The sequence below is a fragment of the Coccinella septempunctata genome, chromosome 7 (assembly GCF_907165205.1).
Source record: "Coccinella septempunctata chromosome 7, icCocSept1.1, whole genome shotgun sequence".
Lineage (NCBI taxonomy): Eukaryota > Metazoa > Arthropoda > Insecta > Coleoptera > Coccinellidae > Coccinella > Coccinella septempunctata.
This window is the reverse complement of record NC_058195.1, coordinates 21,654,976-21,682,540: the sequence shown is the minus strand read 5'-3', so window position 1 is coordinate 21,682,540 and position 27,565 is coordinate 21,654,976. Positions and strand designations below refer to the sequence as shown.

At 36.2% G+C, this 27,565-nt stretch overlaps 1 protein-coding gene and 1 long non-coding RNA gene across 2 annotated transcripts; both read left to right on the top strand.

Moving 5' to 3' along the window:
* The first annotated feature begins 5,373 nt into the window (after positions 1-5,373).
* On the top strand, positions 5,374-6,304 carry LOC123317630 (putative nuclease HARBI1). Its single transcript, XM_044904234.1, has 5 exons — positions 5,374-5,435; positions 5,493-5,670; positions 5,732-5,925; positions 6,016-6,163; positions 6,236-6,304. Exons 1-5 carry the CDS (start codon positions 5,374-5,376, stop codon positions 6,302-6,304), a joined length of 651 nt encoding a protein of 216 aa, XP_044760169.1.
* An 11,008-nt stretch (positions 6,305-17,312) lies between these two features.
* LOC123317905 lies at positions 17,313-17,807 on the top strand. Its single transcript, XR_006538216.1, has 3 exons — positions 17,313-17,401; positions 17,463-17,656; positions 17,747-17,807. It is a non-coding gene; the product is annotated as an uncharacterized LOC123317905 (long non-coding RNA).
* Positions 17,808-27,565: the final 9,758 nt, after the last annotated feature.

Sequence of the window (27,565 nt, the reverse complement as noted above, 5' to 3'; positions counted from 1 at the left end):
GGATTTCCGGTTTCGTAATCAGCATTGATCAGGCTTCCGTGCCAGCCCAACAACTTAATATCGAAAATCTCGATTTTTTGGGTCAAAAAGGAGCAAGGGTGAGTTTGTCAGTGGAATTTGACTGTGAAATAGCTGCAATAAAAACACAGAAATTAACCCTAATATCAATTTATCGCTCAACTAATGGTGATTTCGGGAATTTTTTGGAAATACTTGAAAATGTTTTGAACTTGGTGGATATTCATGATGATCTTGCTATTGCAGGTGATTTTAATGTGTTTTTCAGCATGTATGGGAATAATACACTGGATAAGAATGCTGTAGCACTGGTGGAGGTTCTTGAGTCTTATGGCCTAAAACAGACTATTTTTGAGCCCACAAGAATGGATAAATGTATAGATAATATATTTGTAAGGAACACAGAATTGTGCAGTTTTTTCCCCAAAATTCTGAGAGTGAATTTTTCGGACCATGATGCACAGCGCATTAGTATCCCAATGCATTCAGCACCCACCACTTCCATCACTAATAGCAGGTGCAGACCATTGACACAGGTAGGCTATTGTAGGATGCATAACTTGTTGAGTGAACAAGATTGGACTTTTATAGATGATATGTCTTTGTCACCAGGAGATTGTTTTGAAAGTTTTCATAGGATATGGAGTGTATGGTACTTACTTTTTTGATTCAACCAAACCTAACAGTTGATGATTCTATAGAGAATTGCACTCCAGAGAGCAGTTCAAAGTGAACTGGAAAATTGAAAATCGAAAATCAATAAATTCGATTTTTTTTTAAACAAAGTCAGATATTTGAAAGTTTATCATGAAAATATAGGTCTTCAAATAAGCTGAATCCATTGCGAGCATTCTGGAAAGCCTATCTCTCACCGATCAGATTTTCATTTTGGAAATGTCATTTTTCAACAGTTGAAAATTTCAATCTGCAATATCTCTTGTATATTCGTCTGATCCAATTGGGATTTCCGGTTTCGTAATCAGCATTGATAAGGCTTCCATTCCAGCTCAAAAACTAAATATCGAAAATCTCGATTTTTTGGGTCAAAAATGAGTAAGGGCTTAGACCCCCCTAAAATGACCTATTTGCTCCTCTGCATAAAAATCAGGGTGTCCTACTACTGTCTTAGGATATGGAGTGTATAGTACTTACTTTTTTGATTCAACCAAACCTAACAGTTGATTATTCAATAGAGAATTGCACTCCAGAGTGCAGTTCAAAGTGGACTGGAAAATGAAAAACGGAAAAAAAATAAATTCGATTTTTTTTTTAACAAAGTGAGATATTTGAAGGCTTGGTATAAAAATGAAGGTTTTCAAATACGCTGAATCTATTGCGAGCATTCCTGGAAGCCTATCTCCCACCGTTCAGATTTTCATTTTGGAAAAGTCATTTTTCAAAAGTTGCAAATTTCAATCTGCAATATCTCTTGTTATATTCGTCTGATCCAATTGGGATTTCCGGTTTCGTAATCAGCATTGATCAGGCTTCCATTCCAGCTCAAAAACTTAATATCGAAAATCTCGATTTTTTTGGTCAAAAATGAGCAAGGCTTAGACCCCCCTAAAATGACCTATTTGCTCCTCTGCATACAAATCAGGGTGTCCTACTACTGTTTTAGGATATGGAGTGTATAATACTTACTTTTTTGATTCAACCAAACCTAACAGTTGCTGATTCTATAGAGAATTGCACTCCAGAGAGCAGTCCCAAGTGAACTGGAAAATTGAAAATCGAAAATCAATAAATTCGATGTTTTCTTAAACGAAGTCAGATATTTGCAGGTTTGGTATGAAAATAAAGGTTTTCGAATACACTGAATCTATTGCGAGCATTCCCGAAAGATTATCTCCCACCGTTCAGATTTTCATTTTGAAAATGTCATTTTTCAAAAGTTGCAAATTTCAATCTGCAATACCTCTTGTTATATTCGTCTGATCCAATTGGGATTTCCGGTTTCGTAATCAGCGTTGATGAGGCTTCCGTTCCAGCGCAAAAACTGAAAATCGAAAATCTCGATTTTTTGGGTCAAAAATGAGCAAGGGGTTAGACCCCCCTAAAATGACCCCTTTGCATAAAAATCAGGGTGTCCTACTACTGTCTTTGGATATGGAGTGTATAATACTTACTTTGTTGATTCAACCGAACCTAACAGTTGATGATTCTATAGGGAATTGCACTCCAGAGAGCAGTTCAAAGTGAACTGGAAAATTGAAAATGGAAAAACAATAAAATCGATTTTTTTTTAAACGAAGCCAGATATTTGAAGGTTTGGTATGAAAATAAAGGTTTTCAAATACGCCGAATCTATTGCGAGCATTCCCGAAAGCCCTTATCCCACCGATCAGATTTTCATTTTGGAAATGTCATTTTTCAAAAGTTGCAAATTTCAATCTGCAATATCTCTTGTTATATTCGTCTGATCCAATTGGGATTTCCGGTTTCGTAATCAGCGTTGATGAGGCTTCCGTTCCAGCGCAAAAACTGAAAATCGAAAATCCCGATTTTTTGGGTCAAAAATGAGCAAGGGGTTAGACCCCCCTAAAATGACCTATTTGCTCTTCTTCCTCAAAATCAGGAAGTTCAACTACTGTCTTAGGATATGGAGTGAATAAAACTTACTTTGTTGATTCCACCAAAATAAACAGTTGATGATTCAATAGAGAATTGCTTTCCAGAGAGCAGTTCAAATTGAACTGGAAAATGAAAAATGGAAAAACAATAAATTCGATTATTTTTTGAACAACGTCGGATATTCGAAAGTTCATCATGAAAATATAGGTTTCCGAATATGCTGAATCTATAGCAAGTATTCCTGAAAGCCTATCTCTCTCCGTTCAGATTTTCATCTTGAAAATGGCATTTTTCCAAAGGTTGCAAATTTCAATCTGCAATATCTCTTGTTATATTCGTCTGATCCAATTGGGATTTCCGGTTTCGTCATCAGCATTGATCAGGCTTTGATTCCAGCTCAACAACTAAATATCGAAAATCTCGATTTTTTGGGTCAAAAATGAGCAAGGGCTTAGACCCCCCTAAAATGACCTATTTGCTCCTCTGCATACAAATCAGGGTGTCCTACTACTGTTTTAGGATATGGAGTGTATAATACTTACCTTTTTGATTCAACCAAACCCAACAGGTGATGATTCAATAGAGAATTGCACTCCAGAGAGCAGTTCAAAGTGAACTGGAAAATGAAAAATGGAAAAACAATAAATTCGATTTTTTTTTTCAAACGAAGTCAGATATTTGAGAGTTTGATATGAAAATATAGGTTTTCAAATAAGCTGAATCCATTGCGAATATTCTCAAAAGCCTATCTCTCACCGTTCAGATTTTCATTTTGGAAATGTCATTTTTCAAAAGTTGCAAATTTCAATCTGCAATATCTCTTGTTATATTCGTCTGATCCAATTGGGATTTCCGGTTTCGTAATCAGCATTAATTAGGCTTCCATTCCAGCTCAAAAACTAAATATCGAAAATCTCGATTTTTTGGGTCAAAAATGAGCAAGGGAGACCCCCCTAAAATGACATATTTGCTCCTCTGCATAAAAATCAGGGTGTCCTACTACTGTCTTAGGATATGGAGTGTATGGTACTTACTTTTTTGATTCAACCAAACCTAACAGTTGATGATTCTATAGAGAATTGCACTCCAGAAAGCAGTTCAAAGTGAACTGGAAAATTGAAAATCAAAAATCAATAAATTCGATTTTTTTTTTTACGAAGTCAGATATTTGAAGGTTTGATATGAAAATAAAGGTTCTCAAATACGCTGAATCTATTGCAAGCATTCCCGAAAGCCTATCTCCCACCGTTCAGATTTTCATTTTGGAAATGTCATTTTCCAAAGGTTGCAAATTTCAATCTGCAATATCTCTTGTTATATTCGTCTGATCCAATTGGGATTTCCGGTTTCGTAATCAGCGTTGATGAGGCTTCTATTCCAGCGCAAAAACTAAAAATCGAAAATCTCGATTTTTTGGGTCAAAAATGAGCGAGGGGTTAGACCCCCCTAAAATGACCTATTTGCTCTTCTGCCTGAAAATCAGGAAGTTCAACTACTGTCTTAGGATATGGAGTGTATAATACTTACTTTGTTGATTCCACCAAACTAAACAGTTGATGATTCAAAAGAGAATTGCACTCCAGAGAGCAGTTCAAAGTGAACTGGAAAATGAAAAATGAAAAAACGATAAATTCGATTTTTCTTTAAAAAACGTCGGATATTTGAAAGTTCATCATGAAAATATAGGTTTTCGAATATGCTGAATCTATAGCAAGTATTCCTGAAAGCCTATCTCTCTCCGTTCAGATTTTCATCTTGAAAATGGCATTTTTCAAAAGTTGCAAATTTCAATCTGCGATATCTCTTGTTATATTTGTCTGATCCAATTGGGATTTCCGGTTTCGTAATCAGCATTGATAAGGCTTCCATTCCAACGCAAGACCTTGATGTCGAAAATCTCGATTTTTTGGGTCAAAAAGGAGCAAGGGCTTAGACCCCCATAAAATGACCTATTTGCTCCTTTGCATAAAAATCAGGGTGTCCTACTACGGTCTTAGGATATGGAGTGTATAATACTTACTTTGTTGATTCAACCAAACCTTACAGTTTATGATTCAATAGAGAATTGCACTCCAGAGAGCAGTTCAAAATGTACTGGAAAATGAAAAATGGAAAAACAATAAATTCGATTTTTTTTTAAACAAAGTCAGATATTTGAAGGCTTGGTATGAAAATAAAGGTTTTCAATTACGCTGAATTTATTGCGAGCATTTCCGAAAGCCTATCTCCCACCGTTCAGATTTTCATTTTGGAAATGTCATTTTTCAAAAGTTGCAAATTTCAATCTGCAATATCTCTTGTTACATTCGTCTGATCCAATTGGGATTTCCGGTTTCGTAATCAGCGTTGATGGGGCTTCCATTCCAGCGCAAAAACTAAAAATCGAAAATCTCGATTTCTTGGGTCAAAAATGAGAGAGGAGTTAGACCCCCCTAAAATGACCTATTTGCTCCTTTGCATAAAAATCAGGGTGTCCTACTACTGTCTTAGGATATGGAGTGTATAATACCTACTACACTTCAAAGTGAACTGGAAAATTGAAAATGGAAAAACAATAATGGTGGTATTCTGCTTTCATCTGTAAGCCAATCTGTAACTTTTTACGAGCTTACAGGAAGAATGCGATTCTGGACTTTCTTTCGGTGATCTGTAGCTTACAGAAACCGTAAATATTTACGAGGACTCAAGAGGTGGTCGGAAGCCTATCGAATGATATATTGTGAGGTTATGTCGAATGGTTTGTTTATTTTCTGGTGAACAACTTTCTGAAATAGATTCATAATGAATGATAATAATAATATCGCTTTGTTTATGGGGTTGTTATTAGAAGAAAACCATAACAGGTGAGTATTATTCGACAATAATATATATGATCTGAAAATCATTGTTGTTTTTAATAGGAACTTTATGAGAATTGAAAGGAGAAGGTTGCGTGATCAAAAGAATCCTTTCGAAATGCCGGATGCTCAGTTTATAAAAATGTTTAGACTGAAGAAGCAGTGCACCATAAACTTAATAAATGCTTTACAGCAATTTTTACCCACAAAAAATGCAAATGCTATTGCATTACCCAAAAAAGTAATTCAGCCTTTTCAAGTAATTGTTTGAATGGAATTGATCTGGGGTTTATACATTTTAGGTGTTGATTACTCTCAACTTTTTGGCCACAGGGTCTTTCCAGAATTCTGTAGGTTCCAATACCTGGTTATCAGCAAGTCAACCTTCAGTAAGTAGAGCGGTAAATGAAATTTGTTCTACAATTGCTGAGTATTTATTACCCACTTGGGTTCAGTTTCCTACTACCGAGGAGTCAATTAGACTGGTCAAACAGGGGTAAGAAAACAGTTTCACACTCTATAGTAATTCACAAATATTTTATATTGGCAAACTAGCATTATAATAATGTTATCTGTCTCTTTGTAGATTCTTCTTAAAATATTGGTTCAGAGGTGTTTTAGGAGCAGTTGATGGAACTCATGTGGAAATTCTTGCACCTCCTGAAAATGACATTAATCACCCCCCATACGTTTATATTAACCGGAAAGGAAAACATTCCATCAATGTTATGCTGGTAACTTTTCTAACATTTTTTAATTATGCTACATCATTCCTGTAATTACTGTATTCCTAACAGATTTTTCAGATTTCAGATGTTGATTGCAGAATATTAGCCGTTAATGCCCGTTTTCCTGTCATACAAATATGCTTTTAATTGGTAGGTCCAATATCATATTATATATTGTAGAGCAATAGGTCGCTCTCGCACTCTCAGAATTTTGGGGAAAAAACTGCACAATTCTGTGTTCCTTACAAATATATTATCTATACATTTATCCATTCTTGTGGGCTCAAAAATAGTCTGTTTTAGGCCATGAGACTCAAGAACCTCCACCAGTGCTACAGCATTCCTATCCAGTGTATCATTCCCATACATGCTGAAAAACACATTAAAATCACCTGCAATAGCAAGATCATCATGAATATCCACCAAGTTCAAAACATTTTCAAGTATTTCCAAAAAATTCCCGAAATCACTATTAGTTGAGCGATAAATTGATATTAGGGTTAATTTCTGTGTTTTTATTGCAGCTATTTCACAGTCAAATTCCACTGACAAACTCACAATATTCCCCAGTACTTCGTAGTCATGGTTTCTACTCAAAATCATGGAACCACCACGCGATTTTTTCGTTCTGGAGAAAATGGAAGCTACGTGCCATCCACCTGAGGAGCAAGAGTCAGCTATCTCCGGCGAGAACCAATGCTCCGTCACACAGATAGCATCATGCATTTTGTTTTCCATGAGAAACAAGTCCCATTCATTCACCTTGTGGGAAGTCAATCCCTGAATATTGTATATTGTATATTGTACAAAGAAACCTTCAGCTCATACAAGGTAAGTCATCTAAAATTAAATCTATAACACATATCACAAGGTAAGTCATCTAAAATTACACCTATAAGACATATCACCTAACATAACAAATCTAGATCAACAATTGACACATAATTTACGAATTATACAGTTTATTTAGAACTAACCAACGTATTCAAAGCGTAAGTACTCTTCCACACTATAAAAAACATTTTGCCTGAAAAAATGTTTGACTTCATTTCTGAATTTATTATATTTCAATTTTTTTATTATTTCAGGTAATTTATTGAACAGTTTGAGTCCTACAAATTCGACAGATTCTTGGGTTTTCCTCAATCTACATTTTGGGACCTCATATTTGTGTGCATTTCTGGTAGAATATCCATGGACGTCGCCATGCTTCAAAAATTCTTCTCTTCGTAGATGTACAATGCACAAGGCTTCCAACATAAAATGACTTGGCAGAGTTAATATTCCATAATCCCTAAATACACTTCTGCAACTTTGAGTATTTGGAATTCCAGCGATTGATCTTAATGCTCGTTTTTGTTTAAGAAAGACTCTATGCATTCCAGGAGAAGCCCCCACAGGATTATGCCATAAGTGGCCACACTATGGAATTCGGCATAATAAGTGAGAATTGCCTCCCTTGAGCCCAAGATCGATTTTATCTGTCGTATGGCATAGATAGATGAAGACAATCTACTACATAGTTTATCGACGTGTCCTGACCAACTCAATCCTGTATCCAGAGTGAAACCCAGCAGATTCAAAGATTGGAGTTATATTGATTTTTTCATTGTAAGTATTATACTTTGAGTTTTGCTCTAATTTACCGCCATATGGTTACTTCGAAACCACTGTTTTGTGCAATTTAACGACTCTCTAGATTTTGCAACCAACTCCTGTCTATTTTTGGATTTAGTCATTAGAGTTGTGTCGTCCGCAAACATTTTCACTTCACCATGCCTGTTCTCCTTCAAAAGGTCATTGACGAACACAACGAACAAAATGGGACCCAGCACAGAACCCTGCGGTACTCCCGATTTCAATTTTCTCCTTGTAGACTTTTCACCGCGGAAATCGACAATCTGGTAACGATCTTCCAGATAGGACTCAAGCAGCTTCAAAATAGGGCCTCTAACACCATACCATTCCAACTTTCTCAAAAGACTCTCGTGGTCGACTGTGTCGAAAGCCTTACTGAGGTCAACACACACCAAAAGGGCCTCCTCAAAATTTTCAAATGCATCCATAATATAATCGACGACTTCCATCATAAGTGTAATAGTTGACTTCCTCCTTTGGTAGCCATGCTGATGTTTAGAGATGATCGACTGAGATTCGAAATATCCACACAGCCTGACCTTTATTAGGGTTTCCATTATTTTTCCCATTGCCGGTATAATTGAAATAGGTCTGTAATTCCCGCAATTCATTCTATCCCCCTTCTTATGAATCGGTACTATCCTCGTTGTTTTCAATTCACGTGGAAAGATTCCCTGACTGAAGCATCTATTTATTAGCACACTTAATACGTTAGCGATGATATCAATATTTTCTTTTAGTAGGGTCACTGACATTCCGTATATGTCCTTTGAAGATTTTTTCTTCATTTTTGACACAATTTGAATGATTTCCAATGGAGTTGTATCAAGTAAGAACATCGAGGAAATCCTTCGACCCATGTCAGGCAGACTATCTGCACCGCCCATATCAACTCTTGCACTGCATTGCTCAAAAAATTCACTAAGTTTCTCAGATGTTGGCCCTTTCGAACTCTCTGTGTTGGATTTTTTTATTTTCGAATTTATAACTTCCCATATTGCCTTCATTTTGTTGTCAGCATTTTCTATTCGATTCCTGTCTTTTGCTTTCGAATACTCAGTTAGTTCTGTTCTATATTTTTCCTTAAGGATTCTGTAAAACTTGAAGGAATCCTCATCTCTTTTTACCATAGCCCTTGTATGAGCAGCCTCCATCTGATTCTTCAACTTCTTCAGTTGAGGACTAAGATTTTGTTTTTTTTTTCTTTTGCCAACTCTCATTATTTTTTCAGGAAAACTTTCATTGAACAGTGTCATAAATCTATCATGAAACTGCGTGAATGCTTCCTGAGCATCATCAGAACAGATAACACAATTCCAGTCCTCTCGTGCTAGTTTTTCTCTGAAATGGTAAGTATTTCTCTCTGAAATGGTAAGTATTTCTCTCAATATTCAAATGTATCACTCGGAAGGTGCATTTATTATCTCCAGCTTTGTTGTCGTTCATGTGCGGCCCTTTTGTACAACTTTCCTGTGAAAAAACATCGACACATATGCATCTTTCGGCCAGAGATCACATGATTTCGCTCTTTCCAGATTTTCTTCATTAATAGAGACTTTGTAGGAACGATAACACTCAGGATGTTTGGAATTCAATTCGGTGCATACAGCCTCCGTAAAATTCTGTTTCACCATGTTAGTGAATTCAGATGATGTTGTTTGTGTATTAATTCTTGAAACGAACAGGGATATAGTCTTAGGTATAGCTTTTATGGAGCTATCAGTCGCTTTCCCCATGATTGACCATTTATTATTATATTTCCCCTTTTGTTTGACTGGCCTGACAGATGCCTTGTTTGTTTTGAGTTGTGGATTCTTATCTGCGACATTCTCTGACGTTTGTTTGATGTACAAATTTCTATCGGTTGTTGACATTGATTCATTTGAGCTACCAAACTCCATGTTTGTTTCATCCTTGTTAGTACTAACTTCCAAAGATGAGACGAAGACTTCACAATTATCCTCGCCAACAGTAGACTTCGGATTCACGATTTTCACCGGACGTTCATTTTCCTTTTCCGCAGAATTTGTGTTTTCAGATGTCGGCAATAATGATTTCTTCACTGGTTGCAAGGAGCCAGTTGAAAAACCGACAGATGGCTTCTTTGATGCTGATGTACCGTCTCCGAATTTCTCCAAGATACTAATATAATTTTTCAATATTTTTATTTTATCATCAAGTTCATCAATCAACCTGTCTTTACCCCCAATGATCCTGTTCAAGTATTCCACCTCCAGATCTACATTCTTTTCTTCAACAGTATCGCCATTCTTTGGGACTTCATGGGCGTTATCTGCTCCAAACATTTCATCCTCCACAGTCAAACTATGGAGTTGGGAAACGGAATTTTCGAAACACAGTTCATTCAGACCACTAAGACGTGTTCTCAGCTTCTCAACTTCCAACTCTGCTTGTTTCAGTTTTGAGGTTATATCATCGCAGCAGAGCAATCTTCCTTTTTGGTCCACAAAAATACCACAAACTTTCAGTACACAACTAAAATGATATGAACTATTGCATCTAAAGCACGTTATGTAAGTTTTCACTTCTTTTACACATTTCTTGCAATAAATTTCCACACCGTTATTCGTACGTGGCGGAGCCATTGCGAGAGGGGGGTTAGACCCCCCTAAAATGACCCCTTTGCATAAAAATCAGGGTGTCCTACTACTGTCTTAGGATATGGAGTGTATGAAACTCACTTTTTCGATTCAACCGAACCTAACAGTTGATGATTCAATAGAGAATTGCACTCTAGAGAGCACTCCAAAGTGAACTGGAAAATGAAAAATTGAAAAAAAAATAAATTCGATTTTTTTTTAAACAAAGTCAGATATTTGAAAATTTATCATGAAAATATAGGTTTTCAAATAAGCTGAATCCATTGCGAGCATTCTGGAAAGCCTATCTCTCACCGATCAGATTTTCATTTTGGAAATGTCATTTTTCAACAGTTGAAAATTTCAATCTGCAATATCTCTTGTATATTCGTCTGATCCAATTGGGATTTCCGGTTTCGTAATCAGCATTGATAAGGCTTCCATTCCAGCTCAAAAACTAAATATCGAAAATCTCGATTTTTTGGGTCAAAAATGAGCAAGGGGTTAGACCCCCCTAAAATGACCCCTTTGCATAAAAATCAGGGTGTCCTACTACTGTCTTTGGATATGGAGTGTATAATACTTACTTTGTTGATTCAACCAAACCTAACAGTTGATGATTCTATCCCTAATAGCACACAACGTCCTTGGGACGTCCAATTCATGTCCATTTAACGTCGGAACGTCCATGTACTTGATTTGTATGTCCTTTGGACGTCCGTTTCCGGACAGTTTTAGGACGTCCAAGATGGATATCCATTGTTAGTCCAATTTATGTACAATGTCCGTATCGGATATCCATTGGATGCCTGTGATGGACATAATACGGACCATATGACACATGTCCGTATCATGTAGTCCCAAAATGGTCCCTGACCGACTTAATACATGCAATGTCAAATATATGTCCTTACTGGATATCCATTAGTTGTCCGAGATGAACATAGTACGGACCATATAACTTATATACATATATATATTACATGGTCCGTATAACGTCCATCACGGACACCTAGTGGATATCCGGTAGGGACATCTTTTGAATGTCCATACCGGATATTCACTAGGAGTCCGTAATGGACCTAATATGGACTAAATAACATGTATATATTACATGGTCCGTATAACGTCCATGACGGACACCTATTGGATATCCGGTAGGGACATCTTTTGAATGTCCATACCGGATATTCACTAGGAGTCCGTAATATGGACCAAATAAAACATACATGTATATCAATGAACACCGAAATTTAATATTATTTTTCACTAAACTCCATTTTTCTGCTTTGTAGTATATGAATATCTTATGAATATTATATTATGTATAACGTTATGATGAACGAAGACTTAATACTTGAGTAATTACTATTATAAAATAATCTATATTTGAGTTTCAAGACTTCAGTTTTTATTATATGGCATTTCTGTATTAATCGACTACTATTCCATAAATCAGTTAACAATATAATGAATATGTTCCTACAAGTAGATATATCGTATGGTCTCGGTAGCTAGGACGGTTGCACCGAAGACTCTGTAATGCGGTGTCCCCACGTACTCGCGAGTTCGAATCCGGGCCAAGTGTAAAAACTTTCTAGTAAGTATGGATTAAAATGAGAACAACACAGAAAAAATAATATGAATGAATATATTAACGGCATGCAGACAATTATTGAATTCTGAAAAAGTACACCTCCGGGCAGGATTCGAACCCGCGCCCCTCTTGATTACCGGTCAAGTGCTCTACCCAACTAAGCCACCAGAGGTCACGGTTTCCATCTGCATGCCGTTAATATATTCATTTATATTTAATTCTCAGACATTAATTCAACTACTCAATTTAAAATTTCGGCTTATTCTGTTCAGTGGTCGGAGAATCCGCATCCGCTCCCTACAGATGTCGCTAAATGTCGACGATGCCATGGGTAATGGGTAAAAAGGATCTTGATGATCACTGAAAGTGAATGTTGTTCCCTTACCACCTCCTAACAATCTCTAACCCTTGCGAACAATAAAACGTTCACAAGGAGACCCGTACTAACATGGATTCTGATTCAGTATAGGTCCGTCAACGCAGATGGAAACCGTGACCTCTGGTGGCTTAGTTGGGTAGAGCACTTGACCGGTAATCAAGAGGGGCGCGGGTTCGAATCCTGCCCGGAGGTGTACTTTTTCAGAATTCAATAATTGTCTGCATGCCGTTAATATATTCATTCATATTTAATTCTCAGACATTAATTCAACTACTCAATTTAAAATTTCGGCTTATTCTGTTCAGTGGTCGGAGAATCCGCATCCGCTCCCTACAGATGTCGCTAAATGTCGACGATGCCATGGGTAATGGGTAAAAAGGATCTTGATGATCACTGAAAGTGAATGTTGTTCCCTTACCACCTCCTAACAATCTCTAACCCTTGCGAACAATAAAACGTTCACAAGGAGACCCGTACTAACATGGATTCTGATTCAGTATAGGTCCGTCAACGCAGATGGAAACCGTGACCTCTGGTGGCTTAGTTGGGTAGAGCACTTGACCGGTAATCAAGAGGGGCGCGGGTTCGAATCCTGCCCGGAGGTGTACTTTTTCAGAATTCAATAATTGTCTGCATGCCGTTAATATATTCATTCATATTTAATTCTCAGACATTAATTCAACTACTCAGAAAAAATAATATCTGCGTCTGAGTGTAAGACATTGGGTTCTAGGACATTAAAATTCTAATAGATAGGATAGCCAACGTCGTGGTAAATTTTTGTACCGTTGAGATTGCTAATGATGGTCCCAACGGGATATCCATTGGACGTCCGCGATGGACGTCCGAATTCTGTTCAAAGTTGTGACATTTGTACGTCCCTCGGATGTCCATAGAACGTCCATTGTACCAGAAATGGACGTCCCATGGATGTCCGTAATGTCCGAAGAGGACGTCCTATGGATGTCCATAGGACTACTTTGTGCTATTAGGGATAGAGAATTGCACTCCAGAGAGCAGTTCAAAGTGAACTGGAAAATTGAAAATGGAAAAACAATAAATTCGATTTTTTTTTAAACGAAGCCAGATATTTGAAGGTTTGGTATGAAAATAAAGGTTTTCAAATACGCCGAATCTATTGCGAGCATTCCCGAAAGCCTTTATCCCACCGATCAGATTTTCATTTTGGAAATGTCATTTTTCAAAAGTTGCAAATTTCAATCTGCAATATCTCTTGTTATATTCATCTGATCCAATTGGGATTTCCGGTTTCGTAATCAGCGTTGATGAGGCTTCCGTTCCAGCGCAAAAACTAAAAATCGAAAATCTCGATTTTTTTTGGGTCAAAAATGAGCAAGGGGTTAGACCCCCCTAAAATGACCTATTTGCTTTTCTGCCTGAAAATCAGTAAGTTCAACTACTGTCTTAGGATATGGAGTGTATAATACTTACTTTGTTGATTCCACCAAACTAAACAGTTGATGATTCAATAGAGAATTGCACTCCAGAGAGCAGTTCAAATTGAACTGGAAAATGAAAAATGGAAAAACAATAAATTCGATTTTTCTTTGAACAACGTCGGATATTTGAAAGTTCATCATGAAAATATAGGTTTCCGAATATGCTGAATCTATAGCAAGTATTCCTGAAAGCATATCTCTCTCCGTTCAGATTTTCATCTTGAAAATGTCATTTTTCAAAAGTTGCAAATTTCAATCTGCAATATCTCTTGTTATATTCATCTGATCCAATTGGGATTTCCGGTTTCGTAATCAGCGTTGATGAGGCTTCCGTTCCAGCGCAAAAACTAAAAATCGAAAATCTCGATTTTTTTGGGTCAAAAATGAGCAAGGGGTTAGACCCCCCTAAAATGACCTATTTGCTTTTCTGCCTGAAAATCAGTAAGTTCAACTACTGTCTTAGGATATGGAGTGTATAATACTTACTTTGTTGATTCCACCAAACTAAACAGTTGATGATTCAATAGAGAATTGCACTCCAGAGAGCAGTTCAAATTGAACTGGAAAATGAAAAATGGAAAAAAAATAAATTCGATTATTTTTTGAACAACGTCGGATATTTGAAAGTTCATCATGAAAATATAGGTTTCCGAATATGCTGAATCTATAGCAAGCATTCCCGAAAGCCTATCTCCCACCGTTCAGATTTTCATTTTGGAAATGTCATTTTCCAAAGGTTGCAAATTTCAATCTGCAATATCTCTTGTTATATTCGTCTGATCCAATTGGGATTTCCGGTTTCGTAATCAGCGTTGATGAGGCTTCTATTCCAGCGCAAAAACTAAAAATCGAAAATCTCGATTTTTTGGGTCAAAAATGAGCGAGGGGTTAGACCCCCCTAAAATGACCTATTTGCTCTTCTGCCTGAAAATCAGGAAGTTCAACTACTGTCTTAGGATATGGAGTGTATAATACTTACTTTGTTGATTCCACCAAACTAAACAGTTGATGATTCAAAAGAGAATTGCACTCCAGAGAGCAGTTCAAAGTGAACTGGAAAATGAAAAATGAAAAAACGATAAATTCGATTTTTCTTTAAAAAACGTCGGATATTTGAAAGTTCATCATGAAAATATAGGTTTTCGAATATGCTGAATCTATAGCAAGTATTCCTGAAAGCCTATCTCTCTCCGTTCAGATTTTCATCTTGAAAATGGCATTTTTCAAAAGTTGCTAATTTCAATCTGCGATATCTCTTGTTTTATTTGTCTGATCCAATTGGGATTTCCGGTTTCGTAATCAGCATTGATAAGGCTTCCATTCCAACGCAAGACCTTAATGTCGAAAATCTCGATTTTTTGGGTCAAAAATCAGCAAGGGGTTAGACCCCCCTAAAATGACCTATTTGCTCCTTTGCATCAAAATCAGGGTGTCCTACTACTGTCTTAGGATATGGAGTGTATAATACTTACTTTGTTGATTCAACCAAACCTAACAGTTTATGATTCAATAGAGAATTGCACTCCAGAGAGCAGTTCAAAATGTACTGGAAAATGAAAAATGGAAAAACAATAAATTCGATTTTTTTTTAAACAAAGTCAGATATTTGAAGGCTTGGTATGAAAATAAAGGTTTTCAATTACGCTGAATTTATTGCGAGCATTTCCGAAAGCCTATCTCCCACCGTTCAGATTTTCATTTTGGAAATGTCATTTTTCAAAAGTTGCAAATTTCAATCTGCAATATCTCTTGTTACATTCGTCTGATCCAATTGGGATTTCCGGTTTCGTAATCAGCGTTGATGGGGCTTCCATTCCAGCGCAAAAACTAAAAATCGAAAATCTCGATTTTTTGGGTCAAAAATGAGAGAGGGGTTAGACCCCCCTAAAATGACCTATTTGCTCCTTTGCATAAAAATCAGGGTGTCCTACTACTGTCTTAGGATATGGAGTGTATAATACCTACTTTGTTGACTCAACCAAACCTAACAGTTGATGATTCTATAGAGAATTGCACTCCAGAGAGCAGTCCAAAGTGAACTGGAAAATTGAAAATCGAAAATCAATAAATTCGATTTTTTCTTAAACGAAGTCAGATATTTGCAGGTTTGGTATGAAAATAAAGGTTTTCGAATACGCTGAATCTATTGCGAGCATTCCCGAAAGCCTATCTCCCACCGTTCAGATTTTCATTTTGAAAATGTCATTTTTCAAAAGTTGCAAATTTCAATCTGCAATATCTCTTGTTATATTCGTCTGATCCAATTGGGATTTCCGGTTTCGTAATCAGCATTGATAAGCCTTCCATTCCAGCTCAAGAACTAAATATCGAAAATCTCGATTTTTTGGGTCAAAAATGAGCAAGGGAGACCCCCCTAAAATGACCTATTTGCTCCTTTGCATAAAAATCAGGGTGTCCTACTACTGTCTTAGGATATGGAGTGTATAATACTTACTTTGTTGACTCAACCAAACCTAACAGTTGATGATTCTATAGAGAATTTCACTCCAGAGAGCAGTTCAAAGTGAACTGGAAAATTGAAAATCGAAAATCAATAAATTCGATTTTTTTTTAAACAGAGTCAGATATTTGAAAGTTTATCATGAAAATATAGGTCTTCAAATAAGCTGAATCCATTTCGAGCATTCTGGAAAGCCTATCTCTCACCGATCAGATTTCCATTTTGGAAATGTCATTTTTCAACAGTTGAAAATTTCAATCTGCAATATCTCTTGTATATTCGTCTGATCCAATTGGGATTTCCGGTTTCGTGATCAGCATTGATAAGGCTTCCATTCCAGCTCAAAATTTAAATATCGAAAATCTCGATTTTTTGGGTCAAAAATGAGCAAGGGGTTAGACCCCCCAAAAATGACCTATTTGCTCCTTTGCATAAAAATCAGGGTGTCCTACTACTGTCTTAGGATATGGAGTGTATAATACTTACTTTGTTGACTCAACCAAACCAAACAGTTGATGATTCTATAGAGAATTGCACTCCAGAGAGCACTTCAAAGTGAACTGGAAAATTGAAAATGGAAAAACAATAATGGTGGTATTCTGCTTTCATCTGTAAGCCAATCTGTAACTTTTTACGAGCTTACAGGAAGAATGCGATTCTGGACTTTCTTTCGGTGATCTGTAGCTTACAGAAACCGTAAATATTTACGAGGACTCAAGAGGTGGTCGGAAGCCTATCGAATGATATATTGTGAGGTTATGTCGAATGGTTTGTTTATTTTCTGGTGAACAACTTTTTGAAATAGATTCATAATGAATGATAATAATAATATCGCTTTGTTTATTGGGTTGTTATTAGAAGAAAACCATAACAGGTGAGTATTATTCGACAATAATATATATGATCTGAAAATCATTGTTGTTTTTAATAGGAACTTTATGAGAATTGAAAGGAGAAGGTTGCGTGATCAAAAGAATCCTTTCGAAATGCCGGATGCTCAGTTTATAAAAATGTTTAAAATGAAGAAGCAGTGCACCATAAACTTAATAAATGCTTTACAGCAATTTTTACCCACAAAAAATGCAAATGCTATTGCATTACCCAAAAAAGTAATTCAGCCTTTTCAAGTAATTGTTTGAATGGAATTGATCTGAGGTTTATACATTTTAGGTGTTGATTACTCTCAACTTTTTGGCCACAGGGTCTTTCCAGAATTCTGTAGGTTCCAATACCTGGTTATCAGCAAGTCAACCTTCAGTAAGTAGAGCGGTAAATGAAATTTGTTCTACAATTGCTGAGTATTTATTACCCACTTGGGTTCAGTTTCCTACTACCGAGGAGTCAATTAGACTGGTCAAACAGGGGTAAGAAAACAGTTTCACACTCTATAGTAATTCACAAATATTTTATATTGGCAAACTAGCATTATAATAATGTTATCTGTCTCTTTGTAGATTCTTCTTAAAATATGGGTTCAGAGGTGTTTTAGGAGCAGTAGATGGAACTCATGTGGAAAGGGGGGATGATTCCACCAAATAAACAGTTGATGATTCAATAGAGAATTGCACTCCAGAGAGCAGTTCACATTGAACTGGAAAATGAAAAATGGAAAAACAATAAATTCGATTTTTCTTTGAACAACGTCGGATATTTATAAGTTCATTATGAAAATATAGGTTTCCGAATATGCTGAATCTATTGCAAGTATTCCTGAAAGCCTATCTCTCTCCGTTCAGATTTTCATCTTGAAAATGGCATTTTTCAAAAGTAGCAAATTTCAATCTGCAATATCTCTTGTTATATTCGTCTGATGTAATTGGGATTTCCGGTTTCGTAATCAGCGTTGATGAGGCTTCCGTTCCAGCGCAAAAACAAAAATCGAAAATCTCGATTTTTTGGGTCAAAAATGAGCAAGGGGTTAGACCCCCCTAAAATGACCTATTTGCTCTTCTGCCTGAAAATCAGGAAGTTCAACTACTGTCTTAGGATATGGAGTGTATAATACTTACTTTGTTGATTCCACCAAACTAAACAGTTGATGATTCAATAGATAATTGCACTCCAGAGAGCAGTTCAAATTGAACTGGAAAATGAAAAATGGAAAAACAATATTCGATTTTTCTTCAAACAACGTCCGATATTTGAAAGTTCATCATGAAAATATATGTTTTCGAATATGCTGAATCTATAACAAGTACTCCTGAAAGCCTATCTCTCTCCGTTCAGATTTTCATCTTGAAAATGTCATTTTGCAAAAGTTGCAAATTTCAATCTGCAATATCTCTTGTTATATTCGTCTGATCCAATTGGGATTTCCGGTTTCGTAATCAGCATTGATCAGGCTCCCGTGCCAGCTCAACAACTTAATATCGAAAATCTCGATTTTTTGGGTCAAAAAGGAGCAAGGGCTTAGACCCCCATAAAATGACCTATTTGCTCCTTTGCATAAAAATCAGGGTGTCCTACTACTGTCTTAGGATATGGAGTGTATATAAACTATCGAACTGAAATTCAACATGTGCATCTCAATTCGAAAACTGTGTAAAATTTCAAGATTTGGTTCGAATTGATCCAACAGTTTTCGAGGAATTGATATCACACTTTGCCGAATTGACCACTGAAATCTCAATTCCTATCTGAACTATCGGACTGAAATTCAACATGTGCATCTCAATTCGAAAACTGTGTAAGATTTCAATATTTGGTTCGAATTGATCCAACAGTTTTCGAGGAATTGATATCTTACTTTGGCGAATTGACAACTGAAATCTCAGTTCCTATCTGAACTATCAAACTGAAATTCAACATATGCATCTCAATTCGAAAACTATATGCAGTTTCAAGACTTGGGGAGAATTGGTCCAACAGTTTTTGAGGAATTGATATCACACTTTGCCGAATAGTCCACTGAAATCTCAATTGCTATCTGAACTTTCGAACTGAAATTAAACATGTGCTTCTCATTTCGAAAACTATGTGCAGTTTCAAGATTTGGTTCGAATTCATCCAACAGTTTTCGAGGAATTGATATCACACTTTGCCGAATTGACCACTGAAATCTCAATTCCTATCTGAACTATCGGACTGAAATTCAACATGTGCATCTCAATTCGAAAACTGTGTAAAATTTCAATATTTGGTTCGAATTGATCCAACAGTTTTCGAGGAATTGATATCACACTTTGCTGAATTGATCACTGAAATCTCAATTTCTATCTGAACTATCGAACTGAAATTCAACATGTGCATCTCATTTCGAAAATCATGTGCAGTTTCAAGATTTGGTTCGAATCCATCCAACAGTTTTCGAGGAATTGAAATGATATTTTGTCGAATCAACTACTGAAATCTCCATTCCTATCAGAACTATCGATCTGAAAGTCAACATGTGCATCTCAATCCGAAAACTATGTGCAGTTTCAAGATTTGGTTCGAATTGATCTAACAGTTTTCGAGGAATTGATATCACACTTTGCCGAATTGACCACCGAAATCTCAATTCCTATCTGAACTATCGAACTGAAATTCAACATGTGCATCTCAATTCGAAAACTATGTGCAGTTTCAAGATTTGGTTCGAATTGATCCAATAGTTCCTTAGGAATTGAAATGATATTTTGTCGAATCAACTACTGAAATCTCCATTCCTATCAGAACTATCGATCTGAAATTCAACATGTGCATCTCATTTCGAAAACTATGTGCAGCTTCAAGATTTGGTTCGAATTGATCCAACAGTTTTCAAGGAATTGATATCACACTTTGGCGAATTGACCACTGAAATCTCGATTCCTATCTGAACTATCGAACTGAAATTCAACATATGCATCTCAAGTCGAAAACTATGTGCAGTTTCAAGACTTGAGGAGAATTGGTCCAACAGTTTTTGAGGAATTGATATCACCCTTTACCGAATAGACCACTGAAATCTCAATTCCTATCTGAACTATCGAACTGAAATTCAACAGGTCCATCTCAATCCGAAAACTATGTGCAGTTTCAAGATTTGGTTCGAATTGATCCAATAGTTCCTTAGGAATTGAAATGATATTTTGTCGAATCAACTACTGAAATCTCCATTCCTATCAGAACTATCGATCTGAAATTCAACATGTGCATCTCATTTCGAAAACTATGTGCAGTTTCAAGATTTGGTTCGAATTGATCCAACAGTTTTCGAGGAATTGATATCACACTTTGCCGAATAGACCACTGAAATCTAAATTCCTATCTGAACTATCGAACTGAAATTCAACAGGTGCATCTCAATTCGAAAACTGTGTAAAATTTCAAGATTTGATTCGAATTGATCCAACAGTTTTCGAGGAATTGATATCACACTTTGCCGAATTGACCACTGAAATCTCAATTCCTATCTAAACTATCGAACTGAAATTCAACATGTGCATCTCAATTCGAAAACTGTGTAAAATTTCAAGATTTGGTTCGAATTGATCCAACAGTTTTCGAGGAATTGATATCACACTTTGCCGAATTGACCACTGAAATCTCAATTCCTATCTGAACTATCGAACTGAAATTCAACATATGCATCTCAATTCGAAAACTATGTGCAGTTTCAAGACTTGGGGAGAAGTGGTCCAACAGTTTTTGAAGAATTGATATCACACTTTGCCGAATAGTCTACTGAAATCTCAATTGCTATCTGAACTTTCGAACTGAAATTAAACATGTGCTTCTCATTTCGAAAACTATGTGCAGTTTCAAGATTTGGTTCGAATTCATCCAACAGTTTTCGAGGAATTGATATCACACTTTGCCGAATTGACCACTGAAATCTCAATTCCTATCTGAACTATCGGACTGAAATTCAACATGTGCATCTCAATTCGAAAACTGTGTAAAATTTCAATATTTGGTTCGAATTGATCCAACAGTTTTCGAGGAATTGATATCACACTTTGCCGAATTGACCACTGAAATCTCAATTCCTATCTGAACTATCGAACTGAAATTCAACATATGCATCTCAATTCGAAAACTATGTGCAGTTTCAAGACTTGGGGAGAATTGGTCCAACAGTTTTTGAGGAATTGATATCACACTTTGCCGAATTGACCACTGAAATCTCAATTCCTATCTGAACTATCGAACTGAAATTCAACATATGCATCTCAATTCGAAAACTATGTGCAGTTTCAAGACTTGGGGAGAATTGGTCCAACAATTGTTTATGAATTGATATCACACTTTGCCGAATAGTCCACTGAAATCTCAATTGCTATCTGAACTTTCGAACTGAAATTAAACATGTGCTTCTCATTTCGAAAACTATGTGCAGTTTCAAGATTTGGTTCGAATTCATCCAACAGTTTTCGAGGAATTGACTTTGCCGAATTGACCACTGAAATCTCAATTCCTATCTAAACTATCGAACTGAAATTCAACATGTGCATCTCAATTCGAAAACTGTGTAAAATTTCAAGATTTGGTTCGAATTGATCCAACAGTTTTCGAGGAATTGATATCAAACTTTGCTGAATTGACCACTGAAATCTCAATTCCTATCTGAACTATCGGACTGAAATTCAACATGTTCATCTCAATTCGAAAACTGTGTAAAATTTCAATATTTGGTTCGAATTGATCCAGCAGTTTTCGAGGAATTGATATCACACTTTGCCGAATTGACCACTGAAATCTCAATTCCTATCTGAACTATCGAACTGAAATTCAACATATGCATCTCAATTCGAAAACTATGTGCAGTTTCAAGACTTGGGGAGAATTGGTCCAACAGTTTTTGAGGAATTGATATCACACTTTGCCGAATAGACCACTGAAATCTCAATTGCTATCTGAACTATCGAACTGAAATTAAACATGTGCATCTCATTTCGACAATTATGTGCAGTTTCAAGATTTGGTTCGAATTGATCCAACAGTTTTCGAGGAATTGATATCACACTTTGCCGAATAGACCACTGAAATCTCAATTCCTATCTGAACTATCGAACTGAAATTCAACATGTGCATCTCATTTCGAAAATCATGTGCAGTTTCAAGATTTGATTCGAATTGATCCAACAGTTTTCAAGGAATTGATATCACACTTTGGCGAATTGACCACTGAAATCTCAATTTCTATCTGAACTATCGAACTGAAATTCAACATGTGCATCTCATTTCGAAAACTATGTGCAGTTTCAAGATTTGGTTCGAATTCATCCAACAGTTTTCGAGGAATTGATATCACACTTTGCCGAATTGACGACTGAAATCTCAATTCCTATCTGAACTATCGGACTGAAATTCAACATGTGCATCTCAATTCGAAAACTGTGTAAAATTTCAAGATTTGGTTCGAATTGATCCAACAGTTTTCGAGGAATTGATATCACACTTTGCCGAATTGACCACTGTAATCTCAATTCCTATCTGAACTATCGAACTGAAATTCAACAGGTGCATGTCAATCCGAAAACTATGTGCAGTTTCAAGATTTGGTTCGAATTGATCCAACAGTTTTCGAGGAATTGATATCACACTTTGCCGAATTGACCACTGAAATCTCAATTCCTATCTGAACTATCGAACTGAAATTCAACATGTGCATCTCATTTCGAAAACTATGTGCAGTTTCAAGATTTGGTTCGAATTGATCCAACAGTTTTCGAGGAATTGATATCACACTTTGCTGAATTGATCACTGAAATCTCAATTTCTATCTGAACTATCGAACTGAAATTCAACATGTGCATCTCATTTCGAAAATCATGTGCAGTTTCAAGATTTGGTTCGAATTGATCCAACAGTTTTCGAGGAATTGATATCACACTTTGCTGAATTGATCACTGAAATCTCAATTTCTATCTGAACTATCGAACTGAAATTCAACATGTGCATCTCATTTCGAAAACTATGTGCAGTTTCAAGATTTGATTCGAATTGATCCGACAGTTTTTTAGGAATTGATATCACACTTTGCCGAATTGACCACTGAAATCTCAATTCCTATCTGAACTATCGGACTGAAATTCAACATGTGCATCTCAATTCGAAAACTATGTGCAGTTTCAAGATTTGGTTCGAATTGATCCAACAGTTTTCAAGGAATTGATATCACACTTTGCCGAATTGACCACTGAAATCTCAATTCCTATCTAAACTATCGAACTGAAATTCAACATGTGCATCTCAATTCGAAAACTGTGTAAAATTTCAAGATTTGGTTCGAATTGATCCAACAGTTTTCGAGGAATTGATATCAAACTTTGCCGAATTGACCACTGAAATCTCAATTCCTATCTGAACTATCGGACTGAAATTCAACATGTGCATCTCAATTCGAAAACTGTGTAAAATTTCAATATTTGGTTCGAATTGATCCAACAGTTTTCGAGGAATTGATATCACACTTTGCCGAATTGACCACTGAAATCTCAATTCCTATCTGAACTATCGAACTGAAATTCAACATATGCATCTCAATTCGAAAACTATGTGCAGTTTCAAGACTTGGGGAGAATTGGTCCAAAAGTTTTTGAGGAATTGATATCACACTTTGCCGAATAGACCACTGAAATCTCAATTGCTATCTGAACTATCGAACTGAAATTAAACATGTGCATCTCATTTCGAAAATTATGTGCAGTTTCAAGATTTGGTTCGAATTGATCCAACAGTTTTCGAGGAATTGATATCACACTTTGCCGAATAGACCACTGAAATCTCAATTCCTATCTGAACTATCGAACTGAAATTCAACAGGTGCATGTCAATCCGAAAACTATGTGCAGTTTCAAGATTTGATTCGAATTGATCCAACAGTTTTCAAGGAATTGATATCACACTTTGGCGAATTGACCACTGAAATCTCAATTTCTATCTGAACTATCGAACTGAAATTCAACATGTGCATCTCAATTCGAAAACTATGTGCAGTTTCAAGATTTGGTTCGAATTGATCCGACAGTTTCTTAGGAATTGATATCACACTTTGCCGAATTGACCACTGAAATCTCAATTCCTATCTGAACTATCGGACTGAAATTCAACATGTGCATCTCAATTCGAAAACTATGTGCAGTTTCAAGATTTGGTTCGAATTGATCCAACAGTTTTCGAGGAATTGATATCACACTTTGCCGAATTGACCACTGAAATCTCAATTCCTATCTGAACTATCGAACTGAAATTCAACATGTGCATCTCATTTCGAAAACTATGTGCAGTTTCAAGATTTGGTTCGAATTGATCCAACAGTTTTCGAGGAATTGATATCACACTTTGCCGAATTGACGACTGAAATCTCAATTCCTATCTGAACTATCGGACTGAAATTCAACATGTGCATCTCAATTCGAAAACTGTGTAAAATTTCAAGATTTGGTTCGAATTGATCCAACAGTTTTCGAGGAATTGATATCACACTTTGCCGAATTGACCACTGTAATCTCAATTCCTATCTGAACTTTCGAACTGAAATTCAACAGGTGCATGTCAATCCGAAAACTATGTGCAGTTTCAAGATTTGGTTCGAATTGATCCAACAGTTTTCGAGGAATTGATATCACACTTTGCCGAATTGACCACTGAAATCTCAATTCCTATCTGAACTATCGAACTGAAATTCAACATGTGCATCTCATTTCGAAAACTATGTGCAGTTTCAAGATTTGGTTCGAATTGATCCAACAGTTTTCGAGGAATTGATATCACACTTTGCTGAATTGATCACTGAAATCTCAATTTCTATCTGAACTATCGAACTGAAATTCAACATGTGCATCTCATTTCGAAAATCATGTGCAGTTTCAAGACTTGAGGAGAATTGGTCCAACAATTTTTGAGGAATTGATATCACACTTTGCCGAATAGTCCACTGAAATCTCAATTGCTATCTGAACTTTCGAACTGAAATTGAACATGTGCTTCTCATTTCGAAAACTATGTGCAGTTTCAAGATTTGATTCGAATTGATCCAACAGTTTTCAAGGAATTGATATCACACTTTGCCGAATTGACCACTGAAATCTCAATTCCTATCTAAACTATCGAACTGAAATTCAACATGTGCATCTCAATTCGAAAACTGTGTAAAATTTCAAGATTTGGTTCGAATTGATCCAACAGTTTTCGAGGAATTGATATCAAACTTTGCCGAATTGACCACTGAAATCTCAATTCCTATCTGAACTATCGGACTGAAATTCAACATGTGCATCTCAATTCGAAAACTGTGTAAAATTTCAATATTTGGTTCGAATTGATCCAACAGTTTTCGAGGAATTGATATCACACTTTGCCGAATTGACCACTGAAATCTCAATTCCTATCTGAACTATCGAACTGAAATTCAACATATGCATCTCAATTCGAAAACTATGTGCAGTTTCAAGACTTGGGGAGAATTGGTCCAAAAGTTTTTGAGGAATTGATATCACACTTTGCCGAATAGACCACTGAAATCTCAATTGCTATCTGAACTATCGAACTGAAATTAAACATGTGCATCTCATTTCGAAAATTATGTGCAGTTTCAAGATTTGGTTCGAATTGATCCAACAGTTTTCGAGGAATTGATATCACACTTTGCCGAATAGACCACTGAAATCTCAATTCCTATCTGAACTATCGAACTGAAATTCAACGGGTGCATGTCAATCCGAAAACTATGTGCAGTTTCAAGATTTGATTCGAATTGATCCAACAGTTTTCAAGGAATTGATATCACACTTTGGCGAATTGACCACTGAAATCTCAATTTCTATCTGAACTATCGAACTGAAATTCAACATGTGCATCTCAATTCGAAAACTATGTGCAGTTTCAAGATTTGGTTCGAATTGATCCGACAGTTTTTTAGGAATTGATATCACACTTTGCCGAATTGACCACTGAAATCTCAATTCCTATCTGAACTATCGGACTGAAATTCAACATGTGCATCTCAATTCGAAAACTATGTGCAGTTTCAAGATTTGGTTCGAATTGATCCAACAGTTTTCGAGGAATTGATATCACACTTTGCCGAATTGACCACTGAAATCTCAATTCCTATCTGAACTATCGAACTGAAATTCAACATGTGCATCTCATTTCGAAAACTATGTGCAGTTTCAAGATTTGGTTCGAATTGATCCAACAGTTTTCGAGGAATTGATATCACACTTTGCTGAATTGATCACTGAAATCTCAATTCCTATCTGAACTATCGAACTGAAATTCAACATGTGCATCTCATTTCGAAAATCATGTGCAGTTTCAAGATTTGATTCGAATTGATCCAACAGTTTTCAAGGAATTGATATCACACTTTGGCGAATTGACCACTGAAATCTCAATTTCTATCTGAACTATCGAACTGAAATTCAACATGTGCATCTCATTTCGAAAACAATGTGCAGTTTCAAGATTTGGTTCTAATTCATCCAACAGTTTTCGAGGAATTGATATCACACTTTGCCGAATTGACGACTGAAATCTCAATTCCTATCTGAACTATCGGACTGAAATTCAACATGTGCATCTCAATTCGAAAACTTGTAAAATTTCAAGATTTGGTTCGAATTGATCCAACAGTTTTCGAAGAATTGATATCACACTTTGCCGAATTGACCACTGAAATCTCAATTCCTATCTGAACTATCGAACTGAAATTCAACAGGTGCATGTCAATCCGAAAACTATGTGCAGTTTCAAGACTTGGGGAGAATTGGTCCAACAGTTTTTGAGGAATTGATATCACACTTTGCCGAATAGACCACTGAAATCTCAATTGCTATCTGAACTATCGAACTGAAATTAAACATGTGCATCTCATTTCGAAAATTATGTGCAGTTTCAAGATTTGGTTCGAATTTATCCAACAGTTTTCGAGGAATTGATATCACACTTTGCCGAATTGACGACTGAAATCTCAATTCCTATCTGAACTATCGGACTGAAATTCAACATGTGCATCTCAATTCGAAAACTGTGTAAAATTTCAATATTTGGTTCGAATTGATCCAGCAGTTTTCGAGGAATTGATATCACACTTTGCCGAATTGACCACTGAAATCTCAATTCCTATCTGAACTATCGAACTGAAATTCAACATATGCATCTCAATTCGAAAACTATATGCAGTTTCAAGACTTGGGGAGAATTGGTCCAACAGTTTTTGAGGAATTGATATCACACTTTGCCGAATAGACCACTGAAATCTCAATTGCTATCTGAACTATCGAACTGAAATTAAACATGTGCATCTCATTTCGAAAATTATGTGCAGTTTCAAGATTTGGTTCGAATTGATCCAACAGTTT

Coding starts and splice junctions, on each gene's coding strand:
- LOC123317630 (XM_044904234.1), top strand. CDS start 5,374: ATGAATGATAATAATAATATCGCTTTGTTTATGGGGTTGTTATTAGAA. Junction 5,671..5,731: donor CTATTGCATTACCCAAAAAA/GTAATTCAGCCT, acceptor TATACATTTTAG/GTGTTGATTACTCTCAACTT. Junction 5,926..6,015: donor ATTAGACTGGTCAAACAGGG/GTAAGAAAACAG, acceptor GTCTCTTTGTAG/ATTCTTCTTAAAATATTGGT.